The sequence below is a fragment of the Aplysia californica genome, unplaced genomic scaffold, assembly GCF_000002075.1.
Source record: "Aplysia californica isolate F4 #8 unplaced genomic scaffold, AplCal3.0 scaffold00515, whole genome shotgun sequence".
Classification (NCBI taxonomy): Eukaryota; Metazoa; Mollusca; class Gastropoda; order Aplysiida; family Aplysiidae; genus Aplysia; species Aplysia californica.
Window position 1 is genome coordinate 408,143 of NW_004797785.1, and position 15,067 is coordinate 423,209.

The 15,067-nt window shown below is 41.0% G+C and overlaps 1 protein-coding gene across 1 annotated transcript in view; it reads left to right on the plus strand.

The window, feature by feature from the left end:
* LOC100533304 (p38 MAP kinase) overlaps positions 1-8,823 on the plus strand; it is a 48,675-nt gene extending 39,852 nt beyond the window's left edge. Inside the window, exons 4-12 of the mRNA NM_001204602.1 lie at positions 23-134; positions 1,233-1,262; positions 2,339-2,386; positions 3,211-3,325; positions 3,714-3,785; positions 4,328-4,407; positions 5,584-5,662; positions 6,172-6,345; positions 8,663-8,823. Of these exons, the coding sequence (NP_001191531.1) occupies positions 23-134; positions 1,233-1,262; positions 2,339-2,386; positions 3,211-3,325; positions 3,714-3,785; positions 4,328-4,407; positions 5,584-5,662; positions 6,172-6,345; positions 8,663-8,718 (766 nt within the window). The 3' untranslated portion in view covers positions 8,719-8,823. The remainder of the gene's footprint in view (positions 1-22; positions 135-1,232; positions 1,263-2,338; positions 2,387-3,210; positions 3,326-3,713; positions 3,786-4,327; positions 4,408-5,583; positions 5,663-6,171; positions 6,346-8,662) is intronic.
* The last annotated feature ends 6,244 nt before the right edge of the window (positions 8,824-15,067 follow it).

Genomic DNA, 15,067 nt, shown 5'->3' on the forward strand with positions numbered 1-15,067 from the left:
CATTGTGTCATTTGCTACACAGGTACCTGGTATCCCCTCTGATGGGAGCTGACCTGAACAACATACTCAAGACACAGAGACTCAGCGACGACCACGTACAGTTCCTCGTCTACCAGATCCTCCGAGGCCTCAAGGTGGGTGCTTGTCGGCGCTGTGGTCTGCTCCTTACACTTCTTTACTGTACTGTAGTCTGGTCACTTTCTCATGTGGCGCTCTTATGACCTTACGCAGTTGCGAGCGCCGTAAAACCTTACAAAGTGGGTGGTTGGCGGATGCTCTGGTGTGGTTTGCTCCTTCTTTCCTATCAAACATCTATCGTCCTGATCTCTCCTCCTCCTTTTTTTTTGTGTTTGTTACTCACTTGTAACACCTCTAATCTTCGGCACTTATATGACCTTTTTGTGTTGCAAGTGCCATAAAACTCTTACAAAAACAATTTTTAAAAAAACCTTACTAAAACAAACAAACTTTCTCAAGCCCATGTTTGCACCACTATAATATGTCAGTTATCTTTTCACTAAATGCACATGGGTTTGAAATGCTATTGACATTCAGGAATTTTTTTTTTGCCCTGCGAAAATTGAAGCCATTGTTGATTTGGTGTCTTAGTTTATTGTCCAAAAACAACCTTGTCAGAATGTACGCAATTTTGAATAGCTTACATTACTGAGGTCACTGTGTAAAACAACAATGACAATTTCTCCGGGGTTCCTGCGGCCTCCTTGAATTCAAGGAGTCCTTGAAAACTCCTTAAATTTGCATTCAAGGAAAAATCTCCTTTAAAACTCCTTGAATTTGAGGAATCTCCTTGAAAACTCCTTGAATGTCGCCGGATCGGACATGAACAAAATTTTTGTCGGAAAATCGAAACTACGATTCCTTTCAGACATGTGTAGGCCTATTGCAAATAGGCTTTTGGCATGCATTTCTTGACCAAAACTCCTTGAATTTTAAAATTTCTTCTTGAAATCTCCTTGAATTTGGTGGGGAGTTCATGGCAGGAACCCTGTTTCTCACTAGCGCTCAAATTTTCACAGCGTTGCATGGTTGTAGAGCATGGATATGCAGTATGTAAAAGCAATTATTATTAATATCTGTCATTTATATCATGTTTAATACACTTTCCGTTCGGAGGTTTTTGTCCTTTGAGTTAATCTTTTTTTAAAGTCCCGTGTAAAACAATGTTGTTTTTACAGTATTTATACATCTCTGTCTTCCTTCTCTCATTTCAGTACATCCACTCAGCTGGAATCATCCACAGGGTAAGTATTATTGTTAGTTTTAGCACCTTTAAAATGGATGCTTGTACTGTATGCTTCCCAGGAAGCTGAGGTTGTTTCAGAATGCTCTCAGGTCTGCTGGGGTAATGCTAATAGTATAGATTGTGAAGCACATAGAGCTTGCTGTTGAGTGAGGATTTGCGCTATACAAATGCTGTCTATTATTATTATTATTATTATTATAATAACTGGCGTTTGTCATGGAATAGTTTGGTTCTTCGTCTTGCATGCAAAATACATGAGCTTCAGTCCCACGTGGAGGGGATATCTATGCTCAGAATTGGTCGCTTTTAAACACAAGGAGGCTATCCCAAAAATGCTGCTTTGAGAAAAAGGTAAAGTTTTTGCCACTTGTTCAGCTTCTTTAATAGACAAAGAGAGTTTTCCCTAAAACCAAACAAATATATACTCCAATAAAACCAGACTTCTCCTTTTGGTCCACTTTTGATGAAGGTCAAAATTTCTGGAAACCTGAAATCTGGGATAGCCCACTTGTCCTTTTAAGCGACCAATTGTAGTTTTTCTGTGGGGATGTAGTGAGTCTAGCCTTCTGACAGGCCAGTTATCACAGCTCCCCTCCTCCTGTGATAAGCTACGTCAGGTAAAAGGGGGAGTTTGACATTTACTGTCATCAGGTGAGCAATGGTAGTTCGCCCATATGTGGTGTGCTGTTATATGCCAGAGTCCACTTTTACACTTTGCCGTCACATCTCGCCGATCGGCGATGTTTACCTCCCAGTTTCTTTGGATTTTCCCCAAAATGCCTTTGCCTTTGATGGCAAGAGTTTTTACTATATGAGCCTCATGATGGCACAGTGTTAACAGACGTCTGTAGGACCAACACTGCAACACCAGCAGCAGCGCCACCACCAACAACAGCAACAACAGTGAGCAAAGATACGGCTCCCACTGACCCCCACCCCCTATAAGTTCAACAGAGCAGCCTGTTTTAATAAAGGGTCAAGCTACCTATTGGCGGAGCAGTTTGTTCTTATATTGTTGTCTAGTTTTGACTTTGGATATTTCATTCCCTTTTTTTTCCTGTTCCCTCCCCACAGGATCTCAAACCCAGCAACATCGCTGTCAATGAAGACTGTGAGCTCAAGGTGAGGTCTGCTCTTTCTTTCCTATCAAACATCTATCGTCCTTATCTCCCTTCCTTCTATTTTGTGTTTGCTACTCTCTTGTAACACTTCTAATCTTTGGCTCTTGTATGACCTTATTGTGTTGCAAGTGCTGTAAAACTTTTACTAAAGCTAAGACTAAAGTGGGAGGGGCACGATGTTTGTTTTCATTTTTATTTGGGGGGGGGGGGGGGGGGGGAGATCAGGATTGATTTTGTGGTATATTACTGCTTATACATTTATTTATATTTTAATCTCTTTGTGTGTGTTATATTGCATGTTATATAAAAATAGTCTTGGTACAAGATGTATTAGACAATATTATTTTGTAAAGTTTGAGTCCCTGTAAGTGTTTCCTTTGGGTCTGAAAAGTTGAGGATTTTATTTTAGATGTTGGTTAGCACTTTGGAACTGCATTGAGACTCTTAGTCTGAACTTTTTCTGATCTGTTTGTAACCTCATATGTGGGTAGTTAGTGGGTGTTCTGATGTGGTTTGCTCCTTCTTTTCCATCAAACATCTATCGTCCTGATCTCTCCTCTTTTTTTTGGGTGTTAGTTACTCTCTTGTAACACCTCTAATCTTCGGCACTTTTATGACCTTATTGTGTTGCAAGTGCCGTAAAAGTCTTACTTAAACTAAAATATCTGTTGTTCTTATTGCTTGTCCTTTGTTGTGTTTGTTACTTTCTTGTAACACCTAATCTTTGGTACCTATTATACAGTGTAATCGTGTTGCAAAAGCTGTAAAATGCTTATTAAAACAAACAGCCTCTTACAACCAAGTTTTTGTCTCCCCCTTGTACAGATTCTGGACTTTGGTCTAGCCCGGCACTCAGACGAGGAGATGACGGGCTATGTGGCGACCCGCTGGTACCGCGCGCCAGAGATCATGCTCAACTGGATGCACTACAACCAGACAGGTGCCTTTAGAATCCTCTTAAAGCTTGCTTATTTGTCTGATTTTTATGAACAACCCCCCGTGGAGATAATTGTGATTAAAGAAGCAGGGGGTCGCTTGGTGTAACGTAAAATTTTGTGGCTTTTGAAGCTTGAGTGTCCTTGGAAACTGGTAATTTATATATTTTTGGTGCCTTCAATCAATGTTTTTAAAAATGAAATTCCCACAGAAATATAATATTCTTTAATGGATGTACAATGTTGGGGTAAAACAAAAATCAATAGAAATTGCTCAGTTTTGATGAGTTTGATGATCATCTGATTTCAGCACGATGCCACATACTATAATATATGGAATGGGAGTGTTGACTTTATATAAAATTTGTATTTTCCCTTGTTTCCTTCCCCCAGTGGACATCTGGTCTGTGGGCTGTATCATGGCGGAGATGTTGATGGGCAAACCTCTCTTCCCTGGCAGTGACCGTATCCTTTTTTTGTGGGACATTGTTGACTTATCGGTATTCCGTGGCAAAGGATCCTCACTTGCCTCTGTAACTTCTCGGATATTTACGGTAACTCGGCAATAAGTTGTGTTAAAAACTGTCAGATTGCAGATTTTTGCACACTCCACACACTCGACCATTGTCCCTGTGTGCGGCTCGGTCGGCAATAGATTTTCACATGCAAATTGGCTAAAATCTGGCTACTCACAAAAGGTAACTCCCTCCTTCCTTTCATTCATTTATTCTTTCTATCTTCGAGATGTTCATTTTTCTTTTTTGCCTCTAATCCCGTAGGTGTGGGAGGATAGAGGGTGTTTGGCGGGTGCTCTGTGTGTTGTGGTTTGCTCCTTCTTTCCTACCAAACATCCATCATCCTTCTCTCTCCTCCTTTTTTGTGTTTGTTGCTCTCTTGTAACACCTCTAATCTTTGCCACTTATATGACCTATTTGTGTTGCAAGTGCTGTAAACCTCTATCTGAACCTAAAAGCTGAGCAGGGTGTTGTGTCCTTGACGGTAACCAGACATTGACCAGTTGACCCGAATCTTGAACCTGGCCGGCACTCCGAGCGAAGAACTCATGAAGGAAATCAAAAGCAATGATGTGAGTTTATAAGATGAGATAAGAAATAAGATAATACTTTATTATCCCACAGGGAAATCTTTCTTGGCTGTACATGACCGTAAAAACCCACGCAGGTATGCATAGAAATTTAAATACATTTAAATTATGTATTACTCTCATTAAAATTCAATATGAAAAGAGAAGTAAAGCTGATAGAATGTACATATCACATCAGATGCATCATTCAACCACATGCAGAAATTTAATTACAAGACCTTTAGAGTTATATAGATACTCACTCGAAAGAGCGATGCACACTGATGGTTTTTCTGACAATAGCCGTATGCTAGATGGTAGAAAACTTCTTTTATATCTTTCTTTGTTTTAAGAGGTACATATCTGCTGCTGCGTGATCTTACAGTTTGCGTGGAAAAGGGGGTGTGATGGGTCGTTTATAATGCTTTTTATCTTTTTTATACTTGTGGTCTTATACATTTCATCAATTCTAGTAAAATCATTATCCAGAGATCTTGCTAGCTTTCTTAATGGTTCTGTCGAATTTTTCTTTCATTATCTTTCACCCTATAATTTCCAGCCCAGCAGCAAATACAAAATAATAGCAAGCTTTCAGTCTTGGAAAGGTATAAAAGGGACATAATCTTATTATGGACGTGAAAACTTCTCAATTTCCTTAAAATGAACATATAAGGGGAAAAGGGGGGGGGGGGGTGGTTCTCTACTGTGTATGTTTGGGAAATTTGATGAGGAAGCTGACCTATAGTTGACGGAAATTTAAGATTTCTATGATTTTGTAATTTTGTTTTCATATTTCCTTTACATCGTACCTGTCCTTTATCATTGGTAGGTCCTACTTCTTTACTTTCCCGCTGTTGGTACTATCTGTCTATCTCACTTCTTCCCAGCAGTAAGTGACCATTGTTGTGTCGATGTGCTTCGTTTACTGAAATAACGAATTACTTAAACATTTTTAGTGGGTGGTTGGCGGGTGCTCTGGTGTGGTTTGCTTCTTCTTTCCTATCAAACATCTATCGTACTGATCTCTCCTCCTTCTTTTTTGTGTTTGTTACTCTCTTGTAACACCTCTAATATTCAGCACTTATAGGACCTTATTGTGTTGCAAATGTCGTAAAACTCTTTCTTAAACTAAACTTAAAACACCTACATTTTTCATTCCTGTTTTTTCCTCATTTCCAGGCGAGAATGTTCATCAAGTCCCTGCCTGTGATGAAGAAGAAAGACTTCAAGTCTGTGTTTCTGGGAGCTAATCCTCTAGGTAAGTCTGCTCAACAGATAGATAGGTAGATAGATAGATAGTTAGGTAGATAGATAGATAGGTAGATAGATAGATAGATAGATAGATAGATAGATAGATAGATAGATAGATAGATAGATAGATAGATAGATAGATAGTTAAATAGATAGGTAGGTTGATGGATGGATGGGTAGGTAGGTAGGTGGGTGGATGGATGCATAGATAGATATATAGATAGATAAATATATAGGTAGATAGATAGTCAAATAGATAGGTAGATTGATAGATAGATAGACAAACAGTCAGATAGAGAGAGAGATAGATAGATAAATAGATAGATAGATTTTGTGTTCTTGTCTGTTTGTCTGCGTGTTGTATGTCTGTCTCTGTGTTCACCACTGTATGTTTGTCTCTGTGTTCACCACTGTGTGTCTGTCAGTGTGTTCACCACTGTGTGTTTGTCTCTGTGTTCACCACTGTGTGTCTGTCAGTGTGTTCACCGCTGTGTGTTTGTGTGCGTGTCGTTGCAGCCATCGACCTGATGGAGCGAATGCTGGACCTGAACACCCGCACGCGTCTCAACGCCACGGAGGCGCTGGCCCACGAGTACTTCAAGCAGTACGCCGACCCCAACGATGAGCCAGAGGCGGAGAAGTACGACCAGTCCTTTGAGGAGATGGAGCTGGGCATAGAGGAGTGGAAAAGTGAGTACTTGTGGTACATGTTCTGTTCACAGCGTAAGGTTGTCAAAGTAGTTTATGGAGCTGGGCATAGAGGAGTTGAAAAGTGAGTACTTGTGGTACTTGTTCTGCTCACAGCGTAAGGTTGTCAAAGTAATTTATGGAGCTGGGCATAGAGGAGTGGAAAAGTGAGTACTGTGTGAGAGCTCGCAGTGTACAGTTGTTGGAGTAGTGCATGCTAGCTGGCTTTGTAAGGTTGTCAAATGTTGTATATTCCAGCTCACAGTGTAGTGTAAGATCGTCAAGAGTAGTTCTTTCTTGCTGGCAGTTATAGGTCATTAAAATAGTGCATGCCAGCTCAAAGTGAAAGGTCGTCAAGAGGAGTGTATGTTAGCTCATTAGTCTTGCATTCTCGCCAGCAGTTATAGAGAAGGTTGTGAATCTCCTAAACTTGGATGACAAAATAGGCTGTTTGTTTGTTGTTGTTTGTTTAGTATAGGGTTTTACGGCGCTCGCAACTGCATAAGGTCATATGAGCGCGCGGGACACACCTAATACTTTTTCGTTGGTAGGAAATTTTGAATTTTGCCCGGGTGGCGGCCGAAGCCTACTCTTATCGATTTTAGACCACCAAGGGATCTTTAACGTGCGCAACTTGCACACGGGCCCTCCGAGATTTTTCGCCCTTGTCCGAGAAGGCTAGGTGTAGATCTTTCCTACCAGAAGATCAGGGGTGTGGCAGAAAGACAGCAGTTAGGAGGAGCCAAGGAGTAGCAGTAGAAAGGCTGCAGAAAGAGTCAGGAGCCCAGAGGAAGGGGCAAAGGAGGTGAGGGGGTGGGGGGCAGAAAGTAGAAATGAAGCAGACAACAGAACATTGTTAGAGATCAGGAAAGGATGTGAAAGGAGACAATTTTAGAGAAGAAAATTTTTTGGTCGCTACTCGGAATCGAACCCGGGACCTTTGAATGAGAGGCCAACACCTTAACCTCTAGGCCACGAGAGCCCCCCAAAAAATAGGCTGTGTATAAATGTGGAATAGCCTGCTGTATTCTAAGAGTGAAAAAGTCTTCGCCCTCTTGATTGACGTGGTCCTGTCAGGTGGGGAGACTCAAGTCGGAGCTCTTGCTTGTTGGATAATGGTACAAAGTTTACAAGGGCGTTGCGCGCCCCCCCCCCCCCCCCGGCTGTGCTACCGACTGAAGTGTCTTTAGGCCGTTCTGAAAGGGGGGATATTAACAGTTCTTATGTACTGTAGAATTGTAAATGGACTGATTTATCAATGTCATGCTCATACTGTGCCGGAACATCATCAGGGGATCTGCTGCTTTTTCTGTCCTCATCCTTACTATCGTCATTTTTCCTCTGCTTCTTTTGTATGTTTGTCACACTCTTGTGACCCGTTATTTCCGGGGTGCCTTGATAGTTAAAGCAGACTTTGTGCTGTTGAGGCTAGAGAGATGAGCAGAGTAAGCCTGATTCCCTATATGGACTTCTCCGTTGACATCCACCCCTTGGCGCTCATATTATGACCTTATGCAGTTTCGAGTGCCGTAAAACTCTACGAAACAAACAAACTAAAAGCCGCTACCACAGGAACAACAACAATAACAACAATGATAGACGGCATTTATATAGCGCATATCCCCACTCTATGTGATTTATATTATCATCCCAGTAGACCGTAGAACTCCCTGAAACACCCTCTGCTTTCTGGGAAACATACAGTGCAAGCAGCTGATTAAGCACTCAAACACTACCAAACTGACAAGATCTTTGGCTGTCTATAGCTGGGTACCCATTTCCACATGAGTGAAGTGAGGAACATATTTTGTATAATAAAGTGCCTTTCCAAGGACACAACGTCGGGCTCATGCTTTTTAAAAAAGTTTTAGTAGATGCTTTACAGTGCTCGCAACTGCATACGGTCATATGAGCCCCAATGGGCTCATACCTGGTTTTGAACCCATAACCTCATGATTGAGAGTCTGAGCGCCTAACCACTGGACCACGGATGCAATATATAAATCAATGCTATCATTATTACTTTGTTGTAATTTTTGCTTACGGTTGTTTATTGGCTTATGTTGTTTTGCCATTGTTGTATCAAGTTGTTGGGGTTTTTTTTGTGTAGGTTTTTCATTTTAGGTTTTGTGAATACATTTCTGTATCATTTTAAGTTGTTTTTTGTTGGGGGGGTGTTGTGGGGGGGTTAATTTAGATCACTGTGAATACATTTCTGTATCATTTTCAAGTTGTTTTGGTGTTTTTTTGTATTTTAGATTTTTGAATACATTTCTGTATCATTTTCCTAACTTTGTTTTTCTTTTTCTCCACGTTTCAGAGCGGGTCTTCAGCGAGCTAGAAAACTTCCAGTGTCCGGCAGAGCCGATGTCCTAGTGTTTGTGTGGGCTCCATCCAGTTTTTTTGTTTTTTTCACTTCTTATTTTCCGTTGAGAATCTATGTAATCATGTTGGGAAGTGTGGTGGCATGCTGAGAGTGTGTTGAGATGTCGTTCTGTTGTGTGTTGGGTGATGTGTGGTGTGTTGGAAGAATGGAGTGATGTCTCGTGTTTGGATGATGTGTGGTGTGTTGTGTTGAGTGATGTGTAGTGTGTTGGAAGAAAGTAGTGATGTTGTTCTGTGAAGTAATATGTGGTGTGTTCGCTGGCTGTGAGAGTCGAGCTGCAGAATTTTGACTGAAGAGTTCTTTTGTCTGGATGCACGAGTTTGACCGGAGAGTTTCTATTTTTGTATTCTGTTTGAAGACTTGTCTGTGTCACACACACAAGTTTTGTGTGTATGGGTGTCGACGTGCGTATGTGTGTGTGCGTGCGTGTGTGTCAGTGTGCATGCTTGTGTCAGTGTGTCGCAATGCTGTGAAGTAATCGGGTAGATAGAACGGTGTAGGGAGCCTGTGGACAAAGTTGGGAAGATGTACACAGACGCTAGATGGCGCTGGGGGGTCTGTAGACAGACGCTAGAGGGCGCTGTTAGTCTGTAGACAGGCGGGTTGGTCTGTAGACAGATGCTAGAGGCCGCTAGATGGACGCTAGGGGTGCCTGTAGGCCGCACGTTCAGAGGGTCTGTAGACGGATGCCAGAGAGCACCTGGGCATGGTATTTCTATTGGCTTATGTCTGTGAATAGGTTTGTTTTTTCTACTTGTCTTTTGCTGGTTTATTTTTTACGTTAAATTTGTATTGCCTCTTTCCAGTTTTTGTAGTTCAGAAACACATGGTTAAGTCTTGGAAAGGGAAACAAAATAGAGGAGGAGGTTAATGTAATATTAGAATATTTCTTGAATTTTTTTTTGGTCACATCTAGTATGCTTCCAGACCGCAATAGGGAAAAAAGCAAAATTCTGTACTTGTTTGCTTGTTCAGCTCAGTGCACTATATGTTCTGAGGTTTAACACGTCTGCTTCTCTTGTGGAAAGTCCTTGGCTCTTCGACATTTTTCTATCTTCAAGCGAGGATTGACAGAAATCCTTTGTAACGTTGTATGTTGTATATCGATTTGTTTTGATGATGATGATTGTGATAGTGGTGATGATGATGATGATTATGATAATGACAGCGTTGATAATCTGATGCACAGTGGCCGACCTCCTACAGTAGAAGTGGTGGGTGGTTGGTGGGTGCTCTGCTGTGATTTGCTCCTTCTCTCCTATCAAACACCTATCGTCCTTATTTCTCCTCCTTCTTTTCTTTATTATATTACTCTTTAGTAACACGACCTATAATCTTCAGCACTTACATGACCTATTTGTGTCAGAAGTGCTGTAAAAGCCTAACTGAAACTAAAGATGCTCAATGATTACTTTCAGTTTTGTAGAAGCTTGATCCTGTGACTTGACCGTGTTGTTTTTGTACCATACTTTACTTATAGATGGTGAAAATTCACACCAGTAGTCTCTGAGGGTTTAGGGGAATTTCTTTCTTTTTTATCCGTTTTCATTTTCCCTGAAATTGTTGGCAAATTTACTTAAGTAGGAAAATGTTCGCCTTCTGCCTTTATCTATCTACTTGTTTTTGACTGATTCTTCTTTCGTCGTGTGAATCCAGTATCTTAAAGCTTGTGCCCTTTGGCCCAGTGCGTTGTTAAGAGAAAGATGTGGAGGTTTTGGCCTGCTGGTCCAGAGTCTATGTGAGGCAGCGTGGTGGAATCAGGCTCTCGTCAAAATAATGAAATCGAAGAAAACAGCAGTTTTCTCCCTGCTTAGCAATTTTTATCAAATTTTTGTTTTTTGGCTCAACACTTACAAGCACATTCCTTTGAGGATTTCACTGAAAACGTTGATTAAAGGGACAAAATATAAATTTACAGTTTCCATGGACTCTCCAGCTTTGGAATTTACCAAGCTTTGGCAGCCATTTTCTCGCAAATTTTACCTCTTAAATCAGGTGACCCCCACCTCGTTCAATCCAAAATAGCTCCACTTCTATTGAAGATGGATGGGTAATTTTTTCATTGAAAGCAAGGCAAATGAACAAGCTTTAAGATGATACCAATAACTCAATATGCCCAAAAATTGGCGAGCGCCTGGTTCCACCACGCTGTCTCACATATAGTGTTTCGCTATGTTCAATTCTCTGACATGTTGTGAGCGGAGGGGTTTGTTTTAAAAGATCTTGTCAGTTTGTTAGTGTTTGAAGGCGTAAACATCTGCTTGCACTGTATGCTTCCCGGGAAGCTGAGAATGTTTCCGAGTGTTCTATGGTCGGTTGGGGCGATGATATAGTGTACAGCGCATAGAGCCTGCTTTTGAGTGGGGACATACGCTGTACAAATACCATCTATTACTATCATTGTGTACATTTTCACAGAGGTGCTTACTGCGAGATGGCTGTGTGGGTGGTCGGTGGGAGGTCCGGTGAGCTGTGTGTACAGGGGAGGGCACTGTTGTAGAAATTTGTTGATGCTCGGGCAAAAGGAAGACGTAAACTTTATTCTTTGTATCTTCTATTTCTATGTTCTTCATATCACTTTCTGAAGTTCTGACGCAGGGAGAGCTGTGTGTTTGATACTAGGTCTATATTTATATAAAATCAACTGAGCTGTTCAGATGTAATGCGCTCAAAATTTGGAAAATTCATTTCATTGCAGTTTTTAATCTGTAGCACTGGTTGCAATTTTTTTTTCTCTCTCCTGAAGAATTGTGCATTGTCAGCTTAGAAAATTTTTCTACATTTGATAGCGGAGTTTAAATTTTTTAAAAATTTAATAGGAAGAAGAGTTTTTGTCCCTCCCTTTGTTTTCATTTTTCAAATTGTTTTTACATTGCAATATGTAGATGAGCCTTGCTGGAGTGTTTTATATATTTCTGTAGTAGCGCTGTATAGTAGACTTGATATCTTGTAGAGAAGTTGTGAGACTGAAGACGTTTGCCAGGGATGGTTCCAGATGCTGAAAAATGTTGTTTGTGTGTCTTATGTGAGAGGATGTTGGTTATCGTGGTTATCTTTATGCTTTTGTTTGTTTGTTTGTTTGTTTTGTGACTGTGAGTGGGAGAAAATGTAGTGGGAGTCAGAGTTTTTTGCTTCTTTGATGCAACGACGTTGATGTATGATGAGTCTATTGCACATAGAGTATAGAGTGTGTGCCTGTGCTGTGCTGTTGACGCACGCCATGTACTAGTGATAAACTAATGGACATAAATAATTCTGTTGTTGTTTCAAGCAGTTGTGAGGAAAAGATTGCCAGGTTTTTTCCTTCTCGTCACGCGTCTTGTCTCGTGACCTTGATCTCTTGTTCAGGATTCGCCAATCACACATAATTTCTCGTCAAAATGTTCCTTAATTTTATAGCTAAAAATGGTTACTTTCATTTTTTCAATATGTTCAAAATTTTCTGAATGAAAATTGTTGTCGTTGTTGTTGTTTTTATTGTTGTTGTTGTTGTAGTTTTGGTCTCCAAGATGAAATGAGCATCATGTATACCTTGATGATTTATTCCAAAGAGGAAATATTCAAAATGTGGTTTAGGTTGTAGATAATGATTGATTCCCCACAGGTATATAACCCCAGTCTTGTGTCTCTCTCTGTGTAATCATAATTGGCAGCAACTCTTCTGTGTAATGCTTATATAGATATAGTCAAGTTTTGCAGTTCTGCGACTGAACAAATGTCAGTACCAGCCTCTCTCTCTTTCTCTTTCTCTCTTTCTCTCTCCTCTACTCGTTTCTCCAGATTTTTCTCCTCCTGCCAACGTTGCTGCTCACTCAGTACAAATGCTCAGAGTTGCTCATTTTTTTTGGTAAATCCAGAAATCTGGATATCTGAAATTGTAGGATTTTACCTGACTTCTTGTTACAAAGTGAAAGAAACAAGATAGTCTGCCGATTTTATGTCCTCCTTGTGAGCACTTCACGGGCTCTAAACAGTTCGAGATGTTCTTTCTCAGCTAGGTGGCTGCTCTTAATGCTGGGTGTAGGTGCGTGGAACTCGGTTTTCATGATTTGAAAGGAGGGAGATGTGATAGAGATTTCTGTCTACCCTGCAGAAATGGACAAATGTTGGAGGTCCACAACCCCGCAAGGAGCTTAAATTTTGTTGAAAGAGCTGAAAAATGTTGTCTTTCTTCTCATAGTTTGTCTAGCCGACACTGCTCTCCGTGGGCCCTGAGAGTGAGCTGTACTGTTCTCATGCAGGGTCTAGGGGGGGTCGATGTTTAGGGTCGATATTTCTCTTGGAATTTGAAACAAAGAGTTAAGTTGTAAGTTTCTATCTCTTTCCCGGAAAGAAAATATCTGTTCTCTGTAGTTAGTTATAGTATTTCCAGCTGGGTGGGCCACCATTCATTTATTTATTTTCCCCGCTGACAGTAATTCTACATAGGGCGATCTATCCGGGTCCTGATTTTTTTCCGGATAAATCGGGGAAGGTTGTTTTGCTGTCAGGCTCTTCGCTGTGGCACGCAGGAGACCCAAGTGGGGAGAATATTTTTTTTATCGAGGATCTCGGTCTGTCTGAATAAAAACTTAACCCCAAACAAAACAAAACAAAAAAGGTGACAGCAGTCTGTGAGCCAGGAATATAGCTGCTGGGCTGGCAGGAATTTTGTATGTTTGAGGAAACTTTGTTGCAGCAGTGCAGGCCTTTCTTGTTTTTCTTCTTCCTTTTGGACTGGAGTGGCGCTGCTGCCACCGATAAATGTAGGAGGCACTTCCTGGCCAGCGGGGAAGCATCATCGCAAAATATTCAAAGTCTGCCAGTTTGTCCGGTAGATGGAAAGAATGTATCCGTCTCTCTTAGAAGACAGTCTGTAATAACGCAGAGAAAGGCGCTGTGGTTTCCCTGAGGAGAAATGTCGTTGAAGTGAGTGGCTGTGGCGTCTGGCGAGCGAGATTTTGTCCTCTTTGCTTCTGGCTTCTTGTTGTTCCCTCCTGATGTTCATGCGGATAACTTATGGTTTTCTATGTTGTAAATAATTGATGGCACACTTTTTTTGTCATGAATTCTTGCGTCGAGTGTGCAAATGTTTTTGTACATATATATAAATATCTATCTAATATATAGTCAGGAAATCAGTGTGAGAGTTTGCACTCTTCATTCAAAGTTGAAGCACTTTTTTTTTTTTTATAATTTTTTTTTTAAAGAGTGAGTTACATGCAAAACCTTGGTCTCAACCTTAGAGTGTTGCTCGTTGTGAGAGTCGTGTGTGATTGATGAGTAAATTATATAGTCGATACATATTATCGCCGGACAGCTGTTAAAATGGATTTGGCCCAAAATTTGAAAAATCGCAGTTCCTTTATCTGCTGTATTATCAGTCATCTTGCGCTCAATAAATATTTTCTGGAATTTCAAATTTTAAATGTTGAAAAAAGTAGTGAAAAAAATATGTATGTAGGAATTACAATTATTATAAACGAACGAAACCGTTTTTTTCTTTCTTCTGTAAGATTTTTTCTCTGTGGGCTAAGAACATTGTAACAGCTGTCCAGGGAATGCTCAAGTAGTCCATGCAGGCGTCTGTCGTCTGCGGGGTAGCTGGGGATTGTCGCTTGAGCCACTCGGCCTAGATGTGTGAACCTCGGGGTTCGGTTCGTTCAGTGTAAATATTCCATAAATAATGAAATAGCTCGTCATGTTTATATAATAAAAAGAGGAAAAAAAAACGAAACGGATCATTTCACAACTGTAAGCTGTCATTGATGTCTCCCCCCCACTAACAAAGCAATGCCGTATTTGCCTTTGATTGATCTAACTTTCTGTGTGATAATTTTTGTTAGACTTCAGTACCCATCTACCCTCATCTATCCCCCCTCCCCCCCACCGATCAGCAACAACACCCCCCCCCCCCACCCCCCTTTCCCTCCTTATCCTACGTTCCTCCTTTCCCTTTTGTAAGAAAACTTCGTTCTATCAGCCCAAAGTCCTAGTTCCCACCAACAGCTCCCCTGCCCCCTTCTCTCCTACACTCCGAGGCAGCTAGCGTGACCGCTGCTGGGGGCGACTGAGAAGAACGAGTGAGTCGTCGTGAGAAGTGTGGAGTGTGGGGGTGAGATCCTCTTGTCTTAGTCGAATAATGACTGGGGCGAGACGCCGCACATTTCTGTAGCTCAAGCCTGAGATATAGCGTGACATAACACTCGTCGCGTGAGATGTTTTATTACAAAAGTGGATGGAATGATTTGAAAAATGTATACATTCTATGCTGTTTTCTCGAGTGTGTGGGCATTGCTACACTCAAGGAGTATAACGTTTAAAGCATGCAGAAGCCAAAATTACGCAAATACAAATATG